The sequence below is a fragment of the Oncorhynchus masou genome, chromosome 33 (genome assembly GCF_036934945.1).
Source record: "Oncorhynchus masou masou isolate Uvic2021 chromosome 33, UVic_Omas_1.1, whole genome shotgun sequence".
Classification (NCBI taxonomy): Eukaryota; Metazoa; Chordata; class Actinopteri; order Salmoniformes; family Salmonidae; genus Oncorhynchus; species Oncorhynchus masou.
Window position 1 is genome coordinate 22,677,688 of NC_088244.1, and position 24,294 is coordinate 22,701,981.

General features: G+C 43.2%; 1 protein-coding gene and 1 pseudogene across 1 annotated transcript; one reads left to right on the forward strand and one right to left on the reverse strand.

Moving 5' to 3' along the window:
- The first annotated feature begins 691 nt into the window (after nucleotides 1–691).
- LOC135527540 (B-cell receptor CD22-like) lies at nucleotides 692–5,076 on the forward strand. Its single transcript, XM_064956040.1, has 3 exons — nucleotides 692–1,253; nucleotides 1,689–1,759; nucleotides 1,953–5,076. The coding sequence occupies exons 2-3, from the start codon at nucleotides 1,705–1,707 to the stop codon at nucleotides 3,896–3,898; spliced, it is 2,001 nt and encodes a 666-aa protein (XP_064812112.1). The 5' UTR covers nucleotides 692–1,253; nucleotides 1,689–1,704; the 3' UTR covers nucleotides 3,899–5,076.
- Nucleotides 5,077–9,509: 4,433 nt separating this feature from the next.
- LOC135528038 (actin-related protein 5-like) lies at nucleotides 9,510–22,564 on the reverse strand (annotated as a pseudogene).
- Between the last annotated feature and the right edge of the window lie 1,730 nt (nucleotides 22,565–24,294).

Here is a 24,294-nt window from a genome sequence, read left to right on the forward strand (position 1 = left end):
ACAAAACAAAGGAGATGATTGCGGACTTCAGGAAACAGCAGAGGGAGCACCCCCCTATCCACATCGACGGGACAGTAGTGGAGAGGGTAGTGAGTTTTAAGTTCCTCAGAGTACACATCATGGACAAACTGAATTGGTCCACCCACACAGACAGCGTTTGAAGAAGGCACAGCAGAGCCTCTTCAACCTCAGGAGGCTGAAGAAATTTGGCTTGTCACCAAAAGCACTCACAAACTTCTACAGATGCACAATCGAGAGCATCCTGTCGGGCTGTATCGCCGCCTGGTACGGCAACTGCTCCGCCCACAACCGCAAGGCTCTCCAGAGGGTAGTGAGGTCTGCACAATGCATCACCGGAGGCAAACTACCTGCCCCCCAGGACACCTACACCACCCGATGTCACAGGAAGGCCATAAAGATCATCAAGGACAACAACCACCCGAGCCACTGCCTGTTCACCCCACTATCATCCGAAGGCGAGGTCAGTACAGGTGCATCAAAGCAGGGACCGAGAGACTGAAAAACAGCTTCTATCTCAAGGTCATCAGACTGTTAAACAGCCACCACTAACATTGAGTGGCTGCTGCCAACATACTGACTCAACTCCAGTCACTTTAATAATGGAAATTTATGGAAATTGATGTAAAAGTGTATCACTAGCCACTTTAAACAATGCCACTTAATATAATGTTTACATACCTTACATTATTCATCTCATATGTATATACTGTACTCTATATTGTCTACTGCATCTTGCCATCTTTATGTTATACATGTATCACTAGCCACTTTAAACTATGCCACTTTATCTTTATATACCCTACATTACTCATCTCATATGTATATACTGTACTCGATACCATCTACTGCATCTTGCCTATGCCGTTCTGTACCATCACTCATTCATACATCTTTATGTACATATTCTTTATCCCTTTACACTTGTGTGTATAAGGTAGTAGTTGTGGAATTGTTAGGTTAGTTTACTCGTTGGTTATTACTGCATTGTCGGAACTAGAAGCACAAGCATTTCTCTACACTCACATTAACATCTGCTAACCATGTGTATGTGACAAATAAAATCTGATTTGATTTGAAAACAAGAAATGCATCAAAGTTGAGTCAGTTTTGCATCGTCGTTTAATCAATTTTTTTTCTTGGTAATTAATATAACCACAGAGCCCACGCCTACTCTTCCGTTTCATTCCATGCACTGCCAGAGAGCTCTACATTCACCAGACCTCTCCACCTCTGTAAGTATGATGGAATATATCTTAAAATATATTTTTCTCCCAATGATCTCATCATGCGTTTTTAACCATATTCTTCTGGACACAGTCATGCTATTTGATGTGATACATTCTTTCACTTAAAGTTTTCTGTTAGCATGTTTTGGTATCTGATTGTAAGATATACATCTGGACTGTAGTTTAATTCATTTAGTTTAGTTTATTTCTTAACATTTCTTAAAATGTCAAGAACATTTAAAAAATATTTATATGATTCAGTAAAATGTGTATGTTGCCGCCCAATGTATTTGGCTTCTGTGAGAAAAAAACAAGCTTAGAGCAATATTGTGTATTACAATGCTTATTATATGTTCAATAAGATATTATTTACACCACCATTTAGGTATTGAACAGCTAAAGAGTGTTTTTTAAACTATTTCAATGTTTTTGATACCTCAGGGAGGGAAATGCAGCAATGGCCCTGAGAGCAGCAGGAAGTATGTTTGGGGTTTTCCTGTTATCTGTGGCAGGTACAGATTTGTATCAATACTCGTTCACTTTTCTCTAAAGTACTTTTTTTTTTATAATTTCCGGGTTTCACTTTTGAGAAACATCTAAAATGTCATAAAAGATGATCAGGACAAGAAGCGTTTGAAGGTTGTTCTGGTGTATATGGTACATTTTCATGCTCATTTTGATATTTTTCCTGTGTTTGTTTCTCAGGAGTACTGGGAGAGTATGGCTGGGATGTGACTTTCACCAGGACAAGAATATGTGCGTTGAAGGGATTATCAGTAGATGTTTCCTGCACTTACAGATATCCCAGTGGGAATGAGATCATAGAAACAGAATGGTATAAATGGTGGAACGTCACAGTGGGGTATACTTATAACATCATGGAACAACAAGCGTTTGCAGGTCGTGTTGAGTACCTTGGGAATAATCACAATGACTGCACTCTGAAAATCACAGACCTGAGAGAGAATGACACAGCGGAGTATTGCTTCGGATTTAAAACCAACATACACGGCTGGATATATCAGAAAGATATATTCATCTCCGTGACAGACCTGAAGGTGACTACCTATGTGACAAAGGGATCATGGGTGATACTGAATTGCAGCACCACCTGTACTCTGAGTGACAACCCCAATCCTGACTACATCTGGTACAAAAATGGAAAGCCTCAACATGAATATGTGTCACAAAATTACAGTGTCTTGAGTTCTGATGAAGACAGTTACTCCTGTGCTGTAAAAGGTTACGAGGACCACCGCTCTCCTGCAGTGTGTGCCGTGGGCCAGAACTGTTGGAGAGTGATTTACGGCAAAAGGAGTATCTGTGCCTTGAAGGGGTCATCAGTGGACATATCCTGCACTTACACATATCCCAATGGTCATATACCCAAAGACACATTCTGGTTTACTCAAGGAAAGTCTACAAAGGAGCCTACAGATCTGAAGAAGGACCCAAACTATTTGGATCGTCTGGAGTACCATGGAAATGAGGACAGTGATTGCACCCTGAGAATCAAAGACCTTAAAGACAGTGACTCAGCTGAGTACAAATTCAGATTAGTAACTGCAGAAGAGAAATATGTCAGTTCACCCGGTGTATACCTGACTGTCACATATGTCCTGTTGGAGATTAACCCTATGTCTGTCTCTGAGAGGGAAATGGCCAAACTGACATGTACAGCCAACTGTAGACTGGGTGACAACACAGTCTTCATTTGGTATAAGAACAGACAGGCTATACCAAACAGCCACAACTACTCCAACAGCCTGCACCTGTGCCAAGTCAGCAGTGAGGATGCAGGCAGCTACTCCTGTGCTGTAGAAGGCCATGAGAATCTCCACTCTCCTGAAGTGACTCTAACTGTCAGATACAAACCAAAGAACATCTCAGTGTCAATCGGTCCCTCTGGTGAAATAGTGGAGGGCAGTTCAGTTATTCTGACCTGCCACAGTGATGCCAACCCACCAGTTCAGAAATACACCTGGTATAAGAGGAACATCAACACACCAAAAGAATCCGGTCTGATCTATCGCATCATCAACATCAGATCGGAGGACAGTGGAGAATATTACTGTGAGGCACAGAATGAAATGGGAGCTAAGAACTCCACAGTTAGATTGATCATAGTATCAGGAAAAAAACCTAGTATTAACATAGCTTTAGGAATCACAGTGGTTGCTCTGGTTCTCATTCTCCTATTTAGCTTTCTGTGGTTCAGAAAGAGGGCTCCCAAATCAACTGACACACGGGATACAGCAGAGGATGGACAGGGAGGCTCTAGTCACCTGTATGACACCATCTCAGGCATGGCCATGACCCCTCCTGCAGTACAGACAGTGGACACAGACGAGGATGGACAGGGAGGCTCTAGTCACCTGTACGAAACCATCCTGAGGACAGCCCCAACTGCAGCACAGAATGCGGACACAGATGAGGACGTCAGGATCTATGCCAATGTCCACCTATCTCACTCCAGAAACCATGAAGAACCTCTTTACTCCACTGTCCAACTGCCTAACCCTGAGAAACAGGACAAAGTCCAGTATGCTGTATTAAAATTCAATCGCCTAGGTGTTGCCCCCCATCCTGCAGCACACGCAGCTGAAGATCCATCTGCAACCTATAGCACAGTCTACAAACCCAGAACCTGAACACAAGAAGGTACATTCTTATCCTCTTATCCAGTTTCCCAGGCCTACTGTCACTGTAATCCTACTGAGATGAATTTAAAAACTGTCACGAATCCCGTTTCCTGAGTCTGTTTTTTGCCTGTGTTCTGTCCTGGAGTGTTTTTTCCGGCGTCCTGGAACGCACCCTGTCTGGTTGCCGGGCAATGTAGCCAGTTGGGAGTTCTGATTACCCGCACCTGTATCCCATCAGCTATCTGCACACCTGGTCCTGATCATCATCTCTCCTCTTCATAAGCCCGGACCTGACATCCATTCCCTGCCGGATCGTTAGCCATGAATAGTATGTTGTGCCATAGTATCAGCCTCAAGTTGGATATAATTTGTTTTGTTGTTTTTTACGTTTTGCTTGCCTTAAACTTACCTCCGTTTGTTCTGTCTTCAGTTACTCACCCGGATCATTTAGTGTGGTGTAAGATGTGACTCATGATAGGTACGGTGATATTGTTAAGCATTAAAAGCTTTTGAAAAATGCATCTCAGTGAGACTGTACACTGAGTGTACAAAACATTAGGAACATCTGCTCTTTAAACGACAGACTGACCAGGTGAATCCAGATGAAAGCTTTGATCTCTTATTGATATCACCTGTGCAACGCTTCAATCAGTGTAGATGAAGGGGAGGAGAGGTTAAAGAGGGATTTTTAAGACTTGAGACAATTTAGATATGGATTGTGTGTGTGTTCCATTCAGAGGGTGATGTGCAAGACAAAAAATGCAAGTGCCTTTGAACAGGTTATGGTAATGGGTGCCACACACACCGCTTTGACTGTGTCAAGAACTGCAACGCTGCTGGGTTTTTCAGACCTAATAGTTTTCCGTGTGTCCACCACCCAATGGACACCCAGCCAACTTGACAAAACTGTGGGAAGCATTGGAGTCAACATGGGCCAGCATCCCAGTGGAAGGCTTTTGACACCTTGTAGAGTTCCTGCTGCAATGAATTGAGGCTGTTCTGAGGGATGTAACTCAATATTAGGAAGGTGTTCCTAATGTTTTGTGCACTCAGTGTATAATAGACATGTAACCTCAGAGCTTATGTGTTTGTGAAGGGTATGGCTCTGACAAAATGTTTGAAGGGAACAAATGTTTCTTATATTGTCTAAATTGTGTTTCTTTACTAAATGTAATAAAATAATCAAAAACGTGTGGTAGTACCCAGCAAACAGGGGACCATGACAATTTCCTGACGCTGTGGACAACCTAGACAACGTTATGTTCACAGGGTAGTAGAAGTATTACACAAATTGAGAAGGGACAGCTGAAATGGGACTTGACCAGCAACCCTGCATTTACACGACAAGGGCACTTTCTGTGATATAAAGATCCAGACTGCTTGGCAGGTGCTGTAATATTCTTACATACAGGGAGGCTCCATCTCTGTTAGTACTACAGATAGTAGATGTTCTAGTAGCTGTAGTAGTGATATTAGTAGTAGTGGAAAAGTAACTGACAGTGAGAATAGTACTGCTATCAATGAACATGGTTACACGCACACAATAATATGAGTATTGTGGATAGTCAGATTAATATAGTGTTTACATGATTTGGTTTGTTTACATGATTTGCAAGAAGAACGATTTCCTTAACACTTCTGGGCCCTTTATAAAACACTAGCCTGGTCGTTTGTCAGTACCCCAGACAGTTTTTTAGGTCCATTGCTTGAGTATTTAGATGTAGGTAATACCCGCGCCTTCCCCATAGAAACCCCATGCAACGTTAAAGTCCATTGTAAATACCTCCCAAACACACTGCTCTGGCCTCCCATGACCACAATAGTCCTCGTAATGACTTTCTCTGTACAAATTTTCAGCTAACTTGTTTCAGTAGGCACATTTTTACCAATGCATTTTGTTATTTTCATATTGAAATCCAGGAAGTATAAGAATGTGCGTCGCGATTTGGGACTTCCGAGGCGGTCGTGGTTGAAGGTTGAAAACAATATGTTTCTGTTTTCACTCCCTCTCATTATTTGCTGCCCTCGTCAAAATGAAATAGAGTAAAGAATGTCAGATCAAGAACGAAGAGGAAATTGGAGCCCTGCCTTTTTTTCAAAATGGGACTGTTGTGCCATATCGGTTTGAGCCGGAGTTTACTAAGACTGAGTTGTTCCATTTGCAGGCTGACAGAGAGAAAAGAGCTCGAGAGACGAGAACGGCCAGATGTTGAGGAAACACAGGCTCTTCCCAGAACGCGCTGTGACTGGTGGTGCAGTTGCAGGAGATGGCAAGCTCTACCGACAGACAGTGAATGTCTCAGCTGTCGACAATGGGACCAGCTTGCTCCGATATGATGCAGCAGAAGATGGCGTGTATGTATATAACTAAACACTCCGAATTCTTGTCTGCCATCACATCCTGGTGTTGGAGACTTTCTTCAGAATCCCCAGGATCAACTGGAAACGATGTGCCACACCTGATAAAATGGGAAGTTTTTCGTCCTCTATGGTATAATGTCGTTCGCAACTATTAGATGTGCATTCCACCACTTACTGTGCGGGTGGATAATAAGGATCCCGTTTGGGTAAAAAATAAATAACATATCATACAAACTACCAAAAAGTAAATTAACTAAACATATTCAATCTGCTGTAAGAACCTAATTGTAATCAGGCCTCAAAACAGGCTCAGAAGCCTCCTGTGAGGGAAGAACATTTCCTAGATACATAAGTATGTGGACACCCCTTCAAATTAGTGGATTCGGCTATTTCAGCCACACTCGTTGCTGATGGGTGTTTAAAATCAAGCAAACAGCAATGCAATCTCCATAGACAAACATTAGCAGTAGAATGGCATTACCGAAGAGCTCAATGACTTTCAAGGTGGCACAGTCATAGGATGCCACCTTTCCAACAAGTCAGTTTGTCAAATGTCTGCCCTGCAAGAACTGCTCCGGTCAACTGTAAGTGCTGTTATTGTGAAGTGGAAACGTCTAGAAGCAACAACGGCTCAGAAGGGAAGTGGTAGGCCACACAAGCTCATGGGACCTCCGAGTGCTGAAGCGCGTAAAAATCATCTGGAAGCAACGTCAGCACTGTTCTTTGGTAGCTTCGTGAAATGGGTTTCCATGTCCGAGCAGCTGCACACAAGCTTAAGATCACCATGCGCAATGCCAAGCGTCTGCTGGAGTGGTGTAAAGCTTGCCGCCATTGGACTCTGGAGCAGTGGAAACGTATTATCTGGAGTGATGAATCACGCTTCACCATCTGGAAGTCCGACGGATGAATCTGGGTTTGGCGAAAGCTAGGAGAACGCTACCTGACCCAATGCATACTGCCAAACGTAAAGTATGGTGGAGGAGGAATAATGGTCTGGGGTTGTTTTTCATGGCTTGGGCTAGGCACCTTTGTTCCAGTAAATGGAAATCTTAATGCTACAACATACAATGACATGCTAGACAATTCTGTGCTTCCAACTTTGTGGCCACAGTTTGGGGAAGGCCCTTTCCTGTTTCAGCATGACAATGCCCCCGTGCACAAAGCGAGGTCCATACAGAAATAGTTTGTTGATATCAGTGTGGAAGAACTTAACTGGCCTGCACAGAGCACTGACCTTTGAGATGAAGCGGAACGCTGAGTGCGAGCCAGGCCTAATCGCCCAACATCAGTGCCCGAACTCACTAACGCTCTTGTGGCTGAATGGAAGCAAGTCCTCGCAGCAATGTTTCAACATCTGGTGGAAAGTCTTCCCAGAAGAGTGGAGGCTGTTATAGCAGCAAAGAAAGGACCAACTCAGTATTAATGCCCATGATTTTGGAATGAGATATTTGACAAGCAGGTGTCCCCATTGCAGTCAGTGGCCATAAAGTGATCACTGGACACGGTCAACCGCAGCTGGTAAATTACTTCAGGCGTCGTATCGAAACCATAAACAGGATTTCGGATCGCTTGCAGCCATGCCGGACACAAAGCTCCATCGCAGTCATGAAAAGAGTTGAAATATGTAGTGTATTGGTATCTGACCCAAACATTATTGCACTTCATTTTGGCCAATGTCACCCAGCTACTTGACTATTAACGTTATTTGCCTTACTTTACTTCAGAGATTACTAATGGCGAGCTACCATCTCTTTGTTTACTTCCTGTCGTTCTGATTTCCTTTCTTGAAGACCAGTAGTATAAGACACTCCTTCGTCCCGCCTCCAGTAATTATCCACTTTAGAACCACAAAGAACAGTATCTACCAGATTACAGACTTTATGGAATATCTTTGCGCTATCCCAAAGTAGGTCTTTGTTTTTTATTAAACACATGTATTTGACAATTCAATGCAGAGACACCAATCACTGTTAACGTAACAATAAATACACCGTTTTTAATGCATTTTAGGTAATTTCGGAAAGTCAGCATTACTCAAAACAATGGACCTAAACTGTCTGGAGTACTGACAAAACAGCCAGGCAAGTGTTATGAAGGGCTCAGAAGTGTTTTGGGGTGAATTTCCTCTTTAAAAAGGTGAAGCTGCCCTCATTATACTAGTACTGCAAATCACAGAAATAAAACATGGAAGAATAACAGCATACTGAATAAGTCATTCCTTCCTTTTATTGTTCATAAATCACCATGAGAACATCACTTCACCATCCTCCCACACAGACCTGAAGGTGAAGCCTTCGTTCATTGCCTCTGCACTGTTTAATATGGATTTTTGTCCTCCGGATCACAGCAGGACATGCTGGAGTGGTGTTGTTGGACAAAAGCATGTTTTCTCTCAATTGTGATGATGGTGCATTTGTCAGGTGGTCAAATATGATAATTGTATTTGGTTAGAAGCCTGTGGTGTTCCCCACTTGACTGGAAAATAGAATGAATGCCCTCTCTTTTATACATTAGATTTTTTGATTGTGTCATATCAAGTAGTTTAGTGAAATAAGTGTTTTGTTTTGACGCGCTGCATCATACTTTTCTGTTGATGTGATTATTGTCTTGTTTGCCTTTGGAGCTGCTCCATTGTCTATCTATGGGGTAAAAAATGCTCCCTGTAGTCCCCTTTGGAGCTGCTCCATTGTCTATCTATGGGGTAAAAAAATGCTCCCTGTCGTCCCCTTTGGAGCTGCTCCATTGTCTATCTATGGGGTAAAAAATGCTCCCTGTCGTCCCCTTTGGAACGGCTCCATTGTCTATCTATGGGGTAAAAAATGCTCCCTGTCGTCCCCTTTGGAGCTGCTCCATTGTCTATCTATGGGGTAAAAAATGCTCCCTGTCGTCCCCTTTGGAGCTGCTCCATTGTCTATCTATGGGGTAAAAAAATGCTCCCTGTCGTCCCCTTTGGAGCTGCTCCATTGTCTATCTATGGGGTAAAAAATGCTCCCTGTCGTCCCCTTTGGATCTGGCTGAAAGCTTTGTACAGTAAAGGATCACTGGATGTTTATCATGCTGTAATAACCATTTATTTGACTTGTGGTTCTACGGCTGCAAAGGTCATAATACTTCCTGTTGAACAACTAGTTAACCATCATCTTTGGTTCTGAGGTTGTTCATCGTGTGTTCTGAGAAGATATACATGTGATTGCACTTGTTCCTCTCCGCCGTAGATCAGTCCTCTGGGATAATTATGAGGGCTTGTTAATGCATCTGATCATAATTTAGACACTTTATTGGGTTGGGTTCATCCAAGTCAGACTCAGTGTCTGCAAATGCCTGTAAATCCTGTGCTGAGACGATGTATGGCTGGCTTTGCCCTCCTGCCACTCCTGTGTGGTGAGTGTATTTACAGATGGAGTTGCCTTATGATGCTGCCAGCTGTACAATAACCACAAAAGTTTACACAACCATCAATCATATCTCTGTTATTCTCCTCCTTCGACAGGTTCCAAACCTGTTGGGCAGACTAGCACTGCTGTGTTTATCTCTATAACAAAAAAGCTGTGGAGTAATACCACCTTGTGGCATAATGGTGTACTGCACCTCTTTAATCTAGATAGCGCATACAATAAAGAGGAACTTGAAAGTCTTACACAGAACATTGTCCCTATATATACAGTGTGTTTTTGTGATGTTTGACAGCAAATGCCTGCTTGTGGCATCTAGATGTTTTTTTTTTTACAACATATCCTTGAATGAATCTTGAACAAAGCTTGATTGCATTATATAAACGACACAAGTAAAACCACAAATTTGACTTGTGATGAAGTATAAAAAGGACTAACACAATCAAACAGCCCAATGCCTTCAGACAGGTCTATTGTAGTAACCATTCAATAAGAGTGGTCCATTGGTCCCTCATCATCTGTGCTATGAAATCCCAAAATGCACAGCACCATGATATACAATGCATTCGGAAAGTATTCATACCCTTTGGCTTTTTCCACCTATTGTTATGTTACAGCCTTATTCTACATTTGATTAAATAAAACATTTTCCTCGTCAATATACACACAATACCCCATCATGACAAAGAGAAAACGTTTTTTTAGAAATGTTTTCTTTTTTAAACAAATACCTTATTTACATAAGTATTCCGAACTTTTGCGATGAGACTCGAAATTGAGCTCAGGTGCATCCTGTTTCCATTGATCATCCTTGAGATGTTTCTACAACTTGATTAGAGTCCACCTGTGGTAAATTCAATTGATTGGACATGATTTGGAAAGGCACACACCTGTCTATATAAGGTCCCACAGTTGACAGTGCACGTCAGAGCAAAAACCAAAGCCATGAGGTCAAAGGAATTGTCTGTAAAGCGCAGAGACAGGATTGTGTTGAGCTACAGATCTGGGGAAGGGTACCAACATTTGGAGGAGAGAGTCAGAACAGGGGTTTACTATGCTGCTCAAGTAAGTGTAATATGGCCCTCTCCTTAGCACCATATTGTTTAAATTAAAACTTGTACAAGTCACTGAGTATTTATACTGCTGGTATATAATATTATTGCACTACCTTCATCCCAACCTTAACCACTACATGACCAAAAGTATATGGACACCTGCTTGTCGAACATCTCATTCTAAAATCATGGGCATTAATATGGAGTTTGTTCACCCTTTCCTGCTGTAACAGCCTCCGCTCTTCTGGGAAGACTTTCCACTAGATGTTGGAACATTGCTGCAGGGACTTGCTTCCATTCAGCCACGAGCATTAGTGTGGTCGGGCACTGATGTTGGGTGATTAGGCCTGGCTTGCAGTCAGCATTCTAATTAATCCCAGAAGTGTTCGATGGGGTTGATGTCAGGGCTCTGTGCAAGTTCTCCCACACCGATCTCGACAAACCATTTCTGTATGGACCTCGCTTTGTACACGGGGGCATTGTCATGCTGAAACAGGAAAGGGCCTTCTCCAAACTGTTGCCACAAAGTTAGAAGCACAGAATTGTCTAGAATGTCATTGTATGCTGTAGCATAAAGATCTCCCTTCACTGGAACTAAGGGACCTAGCCCGAACCATGAAAAACAACCCCAGACCATTATTCCTCCTCCACCATACTTTACATTTGGCACTATGCATTCAGGCAGGTTCTCCTGGCATTCACCAAACCCAGATTTGTCCATCGGACTGCCAGATGGTGAAGCATGATTCATCACTCCAGAGAACGTTTCCACTGCCCCAAAGTCCAATGGCGGCGAGCTTTACACCACTCCAGCCGACGCCTAGCATTGCGCATGGTGATCTTAGGCTTGTGTGCGCGGCTGCTTGGCCATGGAAACCCATTTCATAAAACTCCCGACAAACAGTTGTTGTTGACGTAGTTTCCAGAGGCAGTTTGAATCTCTGTAGTGAGTGTTACAACTGAGGACAGCTGATTTTAAATGCTCTACGCGCTTCAGGAGTCCCGTTCTGTGTACTTGTTTGGCCTACCACTTCACGGCTGACTGACTTGTTGTAAAGGTGGCATCCTATGTCGGTGCCACGTTGAAAGTCACGGAGCTCTTCAGTAAGGACATTCTACTGCCAATGTTTTTCTAAGGAGATTGCATGGCTCTGCTTGATTCTATACACCTGTCAGCCACGGGTGTGGCTAACATAGCCATATCCACTAATTTGAAGGGGTGTCCACATACTTCTGTATATAGTGCATTTGTAAAGTATTCAGACCCCTTGACTTTTTCCAGATTTTGTTACGTTACAGCCTTATTTGAAAATTGATTAAATAGTTATTTTACATCCTTAATCTACACACAAACCCCATAATTACGAAACAAAAAGTTTTTTTAGACATTTTTGCAAATGTATATATAAAAAAAATGTAATATTACATTTACATAAGTTTTCAGACCCTTTACTCAGTACTTTGTTGAAGCACCTTTGGCAGCAATTACAGCCTCGAGTCTTCTTGGGTATGACGCTACAAGCTTGGCACACCTGTATTTGGGGAGTTTCTCCCATTCTTCTCTGCAGATCTTCTCAAGTTCTAACAGGTTGGATGGGGAGCGCTGCTGCACAACTATTTTCAGGTCTCTCCATAAATGTTCGATCGGGTTCAAGTCCGAGCTCTGGCTGGGGCACTCAAGGACATTAAGACACTTGTCCCGAATCAACTTCTGTGTTGTCTTGGCTGTGTGCTTAGGGTCGCTGTCCTGTTGGAAGGTGAACTTTTGCCCCAGTCTGAGGTCCTGAGCTCTCTGGAGCAGGTTTTTGTCAAGGATCTCTTTGCTCCGTTCATTGTAGCTAGACCCTATGATGACCTGTAAGAGTCGCTGCCTGCCCTGACCCACCACCAGGCTCAGCTTGTTGATGTAGGACTGCAGCTCCTCAGCAGAGTCCCATGTTCAGCTGTACCAGGTTCTTATGGAACTGCTCCATGTACCCGTCCTCCAACCTCTCCTATTCACACGGCCACACACAACATACAATGACATGTTAGAAATTACATGACTTTTTGTACATAGTCCGCCCCCACTTATGTATATGAAATTAGTCAAAAATTCCTAACACGCAAGCTTGTGACTCTACAAATTTGTTGGCTGCATTTTCTCTTTGTTTTGGTTGTGTTTGAGATTATTTTGTGTGCAATAGAAATTAATGGTAAATAATGTAGTGTGTCATTTTGGAGTCACTTAACATCTTTATTTTATTTCACCTTTATTTAACCAGGTAGGCCAGTTGAGAACAAGTTCTCATTTACAAATGCAACCTGGCCAAGATAAAGCAGTGCGACACAAACAACAACACAGAGTTACACATGGAATAAACAAACGTAGTCAATAACACAATAGAAAAGTCTATATACAGTGTGTGGAAATGAGGTAAGATTAAGGAGGTAAGGCAATAAATAGGCCAAAGTGGCAAAGTAATTACTATTTAGCAATTAAACACTGGAGTGATAGATGTGCAGAAGATGAATGTGCAATTAGAGATACTGGGGTGCAAAGGAGTAAGATAATTGAATAACTACAGTATGTGGATGAGGTAGTTGGATGGGCTATATTACAGATCGCTATGTACAGGTGCAGTGATCTGTGGGAGATATGAGTCTCCAGCAATTTTTATTTTTTACATTTTTTTCCCCTTTTTTTTCTTTCAGTTTGTTCCAGTAATGGGCAGCAGAGAACTGGAAGGAAAGGCGGCCAAAGTAGGAAATGGCTTTGGGGGTGACCAGTGAGATATACCTGCTGGAGTGCGTGCTACGGGTGGGTGCTGCTATGGTGACCAGTGAGCTAAGATAAGGTGGGGCTTTACCTAGCAGAGACTTGCAGATGACCTGGAGCCTGTGGGTTTGGTGACGAGTATGAAGCGAGGGCCAGCCAACGAGAGCGTACAGGTCGCAGTGGTGGGTAGTATATGGGGCTTTGATGAAAAAACGGATGGCACTGTGATAGACTGCATCCAATTTGTTGAGTAGGGTATTGGAGGCTATTTTGTAAAAGACATCGCCGAAGTCGAGGATCGGTAGGATGGTCAGTTTTACGAGGGTATGTTTGGCAGCATGAGTGAAGGATGCTTTGTTGCAAAATAGGAAGCCAATTCTAGATTTCATTTTGAATTGGAGATGCTTAATGTGAGTCTGGAAGGATAGTTTACTGTAGTGCTTTTGTAGTGCTGGACGGGCGGGCAGGTGCGGGCAGTGATCGGTTGAAGAGCATGCATTTAGTTTTAATGCATTTATGAGCAGTTGGAGGCCACGGAAGGAGAGTTGTATGGCATTGAAGCTTGTCTGGAGGTTAGTTAACACAGTGTCCAAAGAAGGGCCAGAAGTATACAGAATGGTGTCGTCTGCGTAGAGGCGGATCAGAGAATCACTAGCAGCAAGAATTGAACCCTGTGGCACCCCCATAGAGTTCCAGAGGTCCGAACAACATGACACACTGAACTCTATCTGAGAAGTAGTTGGTGAACCAGGCGAGGCAATCATTTGAGAAACCAAGGCTGTTGAGTCTGCCGATAAGAATGTGGTGATTGACAGAGTCGAAAGCCTTGGCCAGATCGATGAGCACGGCTGCACAGTAATGTCTCTTATCGATGGCGGTTATGATATTGTTTAGGACCTTGAGCGAGACTGAGGTGCACCCATGACCAGCTCTGAAACCAGATTGCATAGCGGAGAAGGTACAGTGGGATTTGAAATGGTCGGTAAATCTGTTTGTTAACTTGGCTTTCAAAGACCTTAGAAAGGCAGGGTAGGATAGATAAAGGTCTGTAGCAGTTTGGGTCTAGAGTGTCTCCCCCTTTGAAGAGGGGGAAGACCACGGCAGTTTTCCAATCTCAGAAAATACGATCTCAGAAAATACGAAAGTGGTTGAACAGGCTAGTAATAGGGGTTGCAACAATTTCGGCAGATCATTTCAGAGAGAGTCCAGATTGTCTAACCCGGCTGATTTGTAGGGGTCCAGATTTTGCAGCTCTTTCAGAACATCAGCTATTTGGGTGAAGGAGAAATGGGGGAGGCTTGGTCGAGTTGCTGTGGGGGGTGGAGGGCTGTTGATCGGGGTAGCCAGGTGGAAAGCACAGGCCAGCCGTAGAAAAATGCTTATTGAAATTCTCAATTATAGTGGATTTATCAGTGGTGACAGTGTTTCCTAGCCTCAGTGCAGTGGGCAGCTGGGAGGAGGTGCTCTTATTCTCCATGGACTTTAGTGTCCCAGAACTTTTTTGAGTTTGTGCAACAGGATGCAAATTTCTGCTTGAAAAAGCTAGCCTTAGCTTTCCTAACTGCTTGTGTATATTGGTTCCAAACTTCCTTGAAAAGTTGCATATCACGGTGGCTATTCGATGCTAATGCAGTACGCCACAGGATGTTTTTGTGCTGGTCAAGGGCAGACAGGTCTGGAGAGAACCAAGGGCTATATCTGTTCCTGGTTCTGAATTTCTTGAACGGGGCATGCTTATTTAAGATGGTGAGGAAGGCAGTTTTAAAGAATAACCAGGCATCCTCTACTGACGGGATGAGGTCAATATCCTTCCTGGATACCCGGGCCAGGTAGATTAGAAAGACCTGCCCGCTGAAGTGTTTTAGGGAGCGTTTGACAGTGATGGTCGTTTGACCGCAGACCCATTACGGATGCAGGCAATGAGGCAGTGATCACTGAGATCTTGGTTGAAAACAGCAGAGGTGTATTTAGAGGGCAAATTGGTTAGGATGATATCTATGAGGGTGCCCGTGTTTATGGATTTGGGGTTGGTCCATTGATAATTTGTGTGAGATTGCGGGCATCAAGCTTAGATTGTTGGATGGCCGGGGTGTTAAGCATGTCCCAGTTTAGGTCACCTAGCAGCAAGAGCTATGAAGATAGATGGGGGGCAATCAATTCACATATGGTGTCCAGTGCACAACTGGGGGCAGAGGGGGTCTATAGCAAGCGGCAATGGTGAGAAATTTGTTTCTAGAAAGGTGGATTTTTAAAAGTAGAAGCTCGAATTTTTGGGGTACAGACCTGGATAGTAAGACAGACCTCTGCAGGCTATCTCTGCAGTAGATTGCAACACCGCCCCGTTTGGCAGTTCTATCTTGTCGGAAAATATTACTCGTTAGGGATAGAAATTTCAGGGTTTTTGGTGGTCTTCCTCAGCCAGGATTCAGACACAGCTAGGACATCCAGGTTGGCAGAGTGTGCTAAAGCAGTGAATAAAACAAACTTAGGGAGGAGGCTTCTAATGTTAACATGCATGAAACCAAGGCTTTTACGGTTACAGAAGTCTACAAATGACAGCACCTGGGGAGTAGGAGTGGAGCTAGGCCCTGCAGGGCCTGGATTAACCTCTACATCACCAAAGGAACAGAGGAGGAGTAGGATAAGGGTATGGCTTAAGGCTATCAGAACTGTTCGTCGAGTACATTCGGAACAGAGAGTAAAAGGAGCAGGTTTCTTGGCGAGATAGAATAGATTCAATACATAATGTACAGACAAAGGTATGGTAGGATGCGAGTACATTGGAGGTAAACCTAGGCATTGAGTAATGATGAGAGATTGCCTCTAGAGACTTTTAAACCAGGTGATGTCACCGCATATGTGGGAGGTGGAACTGAATGGTTGGTTAAGGCATATTGAGCAGGGCTAGAGGCTCTACAGTGAAATAAGACAATAATCACTAACCAGGACAGTAATGGACAAGGCATATTGATATTAGGGAGAGGCATGTGTAGCCGAGTGATCATAGGGGTCCAGTGAGTGGTTGGGCTGGCTGGAGACACGGCGATTCAGACAGCTAGCAGGCCGAAACTAGCAAGCTAGCAGAAGGGCCTAAGAGGGACGTGGCGATGGAGGAAAGTCTGTTTTAGGCTCTGCGTGCGGTAACGTTGATAGACCAGTCGTGATGGTTTTGTAGGGTTCCGAGTAGCAGAGGGGTCCAAGTCCAATTGGCAAAATAGGTATAGCGGCCCAAGAAATTGGCCAATGGATCTATTCAGCTAACAGTCCAATATGCTCTAGACAGCTAGCGGGCCGCGGCTAGCAGATGGGCATTCAGGGGGACGTCGCAACGTAGGGGGCAGTTGAGTACCCCCTCGAGGAGATTACGTCGGTAGTCCAGTCTTGAAGGATCGGTGGGGTTCCGTGCCGTGTACTGGCAGTAGAAGGGGTTCGGGTATTGTAGCCCAGGAGTGGCTGATGGGCCACTTCAGCTAGCCGGGAGAATGGGCCTAGCGTGGGCTAGCTCCAGGCTAATTGGTGCTTGCTTTGGGACTGACGTTAGCCAGGAGTAGTCACTCGGATAGCAGCTAGCTAGCTGCGATGATCCAGGTGAAAAGGTTCAGAGCTTGCGGTAGGAATCCGGGGATATGGAGAGAAAATAGGTTCAGTATGCTGTGGTTTGAGTCGCATTGTACAAACTGGCAAGAGCTTTCCGAGCTAAAGGTTAACTGATGACTACTAGTAGTGGTTAGCTGACTACTAGCTAGTATCTAGTGAGCTGGCTAGCATTCTGTTGGGGGATTGTGGTTCCGAGGTAAATAAAAATACTTTAGAAAAAACAGATCCACACCACATTGGGTGAGGTGGGTTTCAGGAGAGTATTTTGAAGTTGAGGTTTAGAAAAAATATTTGAAAAGATATGCGAAGAAAAAGATATAAAAAGATATACATACGACGCGACGAAGGACAAAGATGTCTGGTGTATGGCCAATATACCATGGCTAAGGGGACACAGCCCTTAGCTGTGGCATATTGGCCATATGCCACAAACCCAGAGGTGCCTTATTGCTATTATAAACTGGTTACCAACATAATTAGAGCAGTACAAATAAATGTTTTGTCATACGGTCTGTTATAAACTGGATGGTTCGAGGCCTGAATGCTGTTTGGCTGACAGCCATAGTATATTGGGGCTGCAGGGTAGCCTAGTGTTGGACTAGTAACTGAAAGGTTGCAAGATCGAATCTCCGAGCTGACAAGGTAAAAATCTGTCGTTCTGCCTCTGAACAAGGCAGTTAACTCACTGTTGCTAGGCCGTTATTGAAAATAAAAATGTGTTCTTATTGAACAACTGGGTCGAGACTCTGGCAACTGCACCAATAGAACGAAAGACCAGCTGGCTTGGATAGTAACCCTAGATATTTTTCGTGACTATATATTGTGGAAGGATGAAATAGTATGAATAAATTAATTAAAATAAAGTTAATGACAATATGTCAATCATTATTTGAATATATTGGTATCCCGTTATATGAATGTGATCATGGCCGAGAAGCCAGTGTTTGGAGCTAGAATCCCCCCTTAGTGTAGGTTTCTGCTCTTCGCACGGTTGTCAGTTTAGGCTACATTTCATTTACATTTACATTACATTTAAGTCATTTAGCAGACGCTCTTATCCAGAGCGACTTACAAATTGGTGAATTCACCTTCTGACATCCAGTGGAACAGCCACTTTACAATAGTGCATCTAAATCATTTAAGGGGGGGGGTGAGAAGGATTACTTATCCTATCCTAGGTATTCCTTGAAGAGGTGGGGTTTCAGGTGTCTCCGGAAGGTGGTGATTGACTCCGCTGTCCTGGCGTCGTGAGGGAGTTTGTTCCACCATTGGGGGGCCAGAGCAGCGAACAGTTTTGACTGGGCTGAGCGGGAACTGTACTTCCTCAGTGGTAGGGAAGCGAGCAGCCCAGAGGTGGATGAACGCAGTGCCCTTGTTTGGGTGTAGGGCCTGATCAGAGCCTGGAGGTACTGCGGTGCCGTTCCCCTCACAGCTCCATAGGCAAGCACCATGGTCTTGTAGCGGATGCGAGCTTCAACTGGAATCCAGTGGAGAGAGCGGGGTGACGTGAGAGAACTTGGGAAGGTTGAACACCAGACGGGCCGCGGCGTTCTGGATGAGTTGTAGGGGTTTAATGGCACAGGCAGGGAGCCCAGCCAACAGCGAGTTGCAGTAATCCAGACGGGAGATGACAAGTGCCTGGATTAGGACCTGCGCCGCTTCCTGTGTGAGGCAGGGTCGTACTCTGCGGATGTTGTAGAGCATGAACCTACAGGCACGGGCCACCGCCATGATGTTAGTTGAGAACGACAGGGTGTTGTCCAGGATCACGCCAAGGTTCTTAGCGCTCTGGGAGGAGGACACAATGGAGTTGTCAACCGTGATGGCGAGATCATGGAACGGGCAGTCCTTCACTGATCTTAGTAGCAGAAAGCATTTTTGTTTGCAGTTCTCAGTTTTGCTGTTTGTTTCAAGTGTAAGTGGCGGTTCTAGCTAGTATGGCGCCCTTGACTAACCACCCCCAGCAAGATTCCGCCCATGTCTAAATCCGTTACTGATTTTTATTAGTCTATAAATAAATATCTAGGGTTACTACCCAAGCCGGCTGGTCTTTCGTTCTATTGATTCAGTTGCCAGAGACTCGACCCAGTTGTTCAGTCTTTTTGTTTTGTATCTATGGACGCGACCCAGTCATTCATTCTAAATGTTCCATTGCCATACTGCCAAAGTTCTGATCCCTTGCTTGCTAGCCAACTACTGTTCATTTACAGTCACGCCAAACAGTGCAGACAGAATAATAACAGGAGATGCATTTGATTAAGCTGTTTTCTATTGACATTTATTTGGATACATCCATAACAATGAGCTAATGAGGCACGATTTCACCTGGCATAGAAAATGTGCTCTCTCATTAGGACACTTGTTCAGAGGAGCTAGCCAACAAACACAGTTAACATTAACTTCAAACTGAAGCTGGAAAGACTGCAAACTAGCTGCACTTCGTTTCACCTTTTTCCAATTGAGATTTCTTTGTACATATCCAGCTGATTTATGATTTCTAATGGCTGAGTAACGCTGCCTGCCTCTCTCTCTCTCGTCCTGATTCTCGAAAATTACACGTTCATTACTATGGAACAGTTGGAAATCGAATTTGAAAATTGAAACAATGTTACAAATGTCGGGGAGACAGACGGGTTTATACAAATCTCTGTTGTTGAAAACTAAATGTTAGTCGAAAGGAAATATGAGATAATGTCTCGATTATTTTTATAGTGGAGATCAAGTTTATAACTTCCCTGTCTGGGTTACCGAGACAGTGGATTGCGCAGTCAGATGGAACAGAATGAATAGGCATTTTGACGTCATAGATTTAGCCGGTAGTAATTTGTGGAATAGACACCGGCTGAAATGCGCTTTTAACTAATCAGCATTCAGGATTAGACCCAGCCGTTGTATAATGTTCTGAACTCTACTCTACTGAGCTCTATTCTGCTGTATTTTAATGTTCAAAATTGTGAAAGACTGCTATTAGTTCAGATTTTGTCCAGTCCTGACCAAACAAATGTGGTTTTGTTTTGGGACAGAGCTCATTAAAATAATAGTCATTGTGTACAATAATACCCAAATATGCAAAATAGGATATTGCATATTTATACCTTTGTGTACCTGTTCAGGATACATCACTATGAAGAGAATGACATTCATATCCATTTCTGTGGAGTACAGATCAGGGACCCGTGATACTGCAATTCCATTACCAGGTGTAAGTCCACCTCACTTACCAACAGATATTTTTTCAAAGTCATTGTGTCATGCCATAGCTGACACCCCATTCTTTCCTCAGGAATTATTGAATCCTAATTTGAAGCAGATATGTAAGAGCTTTTGGAAAACGCGGACACATTAAAATTTTAACGAAATTCTGTTACCAAACTTTGCATCTGCATAGTTTTTAAATATTTTAAAATGTTCCGTGTAAATTGTTAAAAATAGTCCTTGTGCATAGGGTTGTACGGTTAGGTAAACTTTGGATTCAATGTTTTTTTTTTGGAGTACAATTTAAGTGAGAAATTGCACAGCAGTTAAGGGTCATGGTTGACGAAGTGGTTAAAAGATAATGGTTCTTGCCTGCAGGGCCAATAGTTTATCCAGACGCTCTTGGTCCTGCTGCAGCATCTCCTCCCTGCGCCAGGCGTTTATCTCCTGTAGCCTGCGCAGCTGCTGGGCGCGTCTCTCCTGCATCTCCTCCACAATCACCACGCCGCCCAGAACCTTGGCAGAGAATGGCAGCTACATGCGGTGCACCTGCTGCTCATAGAACTCTGCACTGCGCCACTTCTCCAGCTCTGAAGGAGAGAGAGATGTGATTCATTGCCTGACTCTCTCTATAAAGCAAAGCACCACATACTGTTTCATACAATCTCAATAGACCTCTCTGGCGCCATGGCAGACAGACCTTGGTGGTAGTCATTGGCTGTGTAGCTGTGTTTGTGGAGCAGCTCTCTATGAGGTGACGGCCGCCAGGTGACCAGTGTACTTCAGCTGGAACAGACGCTGGAGGTAGGACACCGCCTGGCTCCTGCCCACGTTCACATGCATCCAGCCTGGGGAAACACCAGAGGACAGCATGTTACATCTGGTGAGATAGCAGCGACATCTGTTGGTTCTTTTCCCAACTCCTCTAGCATGAAAACAAACAATAGAGGATTTGGCAAAAGAATAGACAGATCTGGCTACCTGGTTGAGTATGAGTGGAGTCACCTAAAACCTCATGTTACTGTGTCTACCTTTCATTGATAACAGGTAGTATGTGAGCGCAGTGGTAGCTGGAGGACAGGACAATGCCCGTGTGTGTGTGTGGGGGGGGTTGCAGAGAGCGGTGCTGTAATATATGCCGTGCAGGCTATCCCCCCCATAGGATACATGAGGGCAGTGGTGTAAAGTACTTAAGTAAAAAATACTTGAACGTACTCCTTAAGTAGTTTTTGGGGTATCTGTACTTTAGTTTACTATTTATATTTTTGACAACTTCTACTTTTTACTCCATACATTTTCATTGACACCCAAATGTACTCGCTCCATTTTGAATGCTTAACAGGACAGGAAAATTATGTAATTCACACACTTATCAAGAGAACATCCCTGGTCATCCCTACTGCCTCTGATCTGGTGGACTCACTCAACACATGCTTTGTTTGTAAATTATGTCTGAGAGTTAGAGCATGCCCCTGGCTATCTGTAAATAAAAAATAAATAACTAATTATGCCGTCTGGTTTGCTTTATAATGCATTTGAAATTATTTTTACTTTTAATACTTAAGTATATTTTAGCAATTATATTTACTTTTGATACTTAAGTATATTTAAAGCCAACTACTTTTACAGAAGTAGTATTTTACTGGGTGACTTTCACTTTTACTTGAGTCCCCCACCACTGAATTTGGGACTCTGTAGCACTCAAAGAGCAGCACTGACATCATCTGGCGACTGTGCAGCGGGTTGCAGGGCGTCTCTGTGAGAACTATCCGATGTTCTTCACTGCCCTAAAACAGAGGGAGAGAAACTACATCAGATGTGCCTGAACGAGCATCTATCTAGTTAGCTAAATTGTATTCAAGAGTGAGAAGGTACAACAGTCAACAGGACAAGCAACAAAGAAAATGTGGAACACAACTTAAACACCTCACATCAGCGCCATCTCAGAGGTGGCTGAATGAAACATCAGCTCCTGTATCTTGAAGTTTACAACCACATTTCAGTCGAACCAGCTTTTTATGAGCCATCACAAGGGCTCGAGGTTGGAGATGTCATTACGGATTTGGGATTCACTGCGCGCTGTCCCTCTGTTCCTCGCCGCCAAGGATTTGAACAGAAGCCATGGAGCGCCTACTGTAGTTAGTTCCCTTTGCATGATCAACCGGGCCTCCTTTGAAAATAGCCGTTATCTATTACCATCGGGACCGGTGTTGGTTGTAAGCATTCGACAGCAATTTAAACAATCATCTCGGGAGATAATTTGTAGTCTTGAAATTAAAATATTTTGCAAGTTGTGTCTGTTTTGGAAGTCATTTTGAAAAGGTGTTACTACAAAATACGGGCGACTCGAAGGCTTGTGTGAGCATCCAAACGTTCCGGGATGCTCAGAACATTTTTACAAGGTAACAATCGTTTTATTAAGGTGAAGGTAGTTCAATGTTAAAATATGTATATATTACATCCTCTATTATAGTAGATCCCCCTAACAACTATTATTTTATGACTATGTATTTATACATTCTGTAGTCTGTTTACTGGCATCTGTCAGTGTCATTTACTACCATTATTGTTTTTATACGGATGCATGGCTTTATCTACATTATTTTTTGTTTCCTCAATGAACATGTTAATGTAAGTACAGACTGGGTGTGATAACCTACTGTATAACCCAGAACCCTTTTAAAGTAGGATTAATGGATTAAAGACCACATACATGAATGAGTGTTTGCCAACAGAGGGGGCAATGAAAGCTGGTCTCATGCATTTGGGATGAATATGCATCAAACAAAGCATGAATTCATCTTTTGGGCATTCTGAATTAAGTCCTGGAAGAAATGATGAGCTACTCCTATCAATCTATTCTTATGGTTATATGATATCCTATCCCTATCAACCCCTATATCTGAAAAGGTCTCGATTTATTCTGGTCTGGCACTTACAGTATTACTGTCAATTGACTGGGCAAAGTGGAGCCTCAGCTGGTGATATATAGGGTGCCTTTGGCACTGACAATAGACACTCCACCACCAAACGGTCTGTCCCCTATCACTCTGTCGGTAAGGGGTCAAATGAAGATGATCTATCCTTATTCGCCTCTGATATGAGTATCAGCCCATAACCAGAAACACCATTTAGGATCCTGTGTTTTGGGCTACCATGTCACATGACCTAGATTTTTAAACTTTCTGGGTGCCACAAGCAAATTCACATAGAAATGTGAGTTATAGATCTGTCATTCTCATTGAAAGTGAATCTAAGAAGCGGTATATCTGTTCTATGTGTGGCAATGGAGGCTGGTAGGAGGATCTATAGGAGGTTGGGCTCATTGTAATGGCTGGAATGGAATAAATGGAACGGAGCCAAACGTGGTTTCCATATGTTTGATGTGTTTGATACCATTCCATTAATTCCATTCCAGCTATTACAATGAGCCCATCTTCCTATAGCTCATCCCACCAGCCTCCTCTGACGTGCACGATATCTATGCTTCCTGTTCTGTTTTTTTTTTTGTCTTTTACTTTCGGTTTTGTACACCAACTTCAAACAGCTGAAAATACAATATTTTTGGTTATTGAAAATATATTTCACAGTGGTTTAGATGGTACAATAATTCTCTACACAATGTATTGGGGTTTTTTTTGTCACAAAAACTGAAATTAGGTGAACTATTAGAAAGTTAGTAACCAGGAAATTGCAGAGCAATTTCTGCATATTTCACCTTTAACCTTTTTATTTTAAGCCTTTCCAGAAATTAGAATTACACCAAAAATTAAAGCAATAATTATCTGAGGATGGTGCTGGACCATCTGACATAAAAATAAATAATGACAGTTTGATGGAAAAGGTTTAAATAAAGGTTCAAATCCAGGTCATGTGACATGATTGTCCAAAAAACAGGGCCCTCCATGCTGCATCCTTTCATCAATAGTGTATCATGAGCTAGTCAATAAGAGGAGTACTTGGCATTCACCTATGCATTTTCTGTGCCACCATTGTTACAAAACCACAGAATTAAGCTCAAGGGTCTTACATATCAGATCATTCATG

Excerpts from the sequence above, each read along its gene's own strand:
- LOC135527540 (XM_064956040.1), top strand. The coding sequence starts at position 1,705 with ATGGCCCTGAGAGCAGCAGGAAGTATGTTTGGGGTTTTCCTGTTATCT. Across the intron at positions 1,760-1,952 it reads TTTCCTGTTATCTGTGGCAG|GAGTACTGGGAGAGTATGGC; the intron begins GTACAGATTTGT and ends TTTGTTTCTCAG.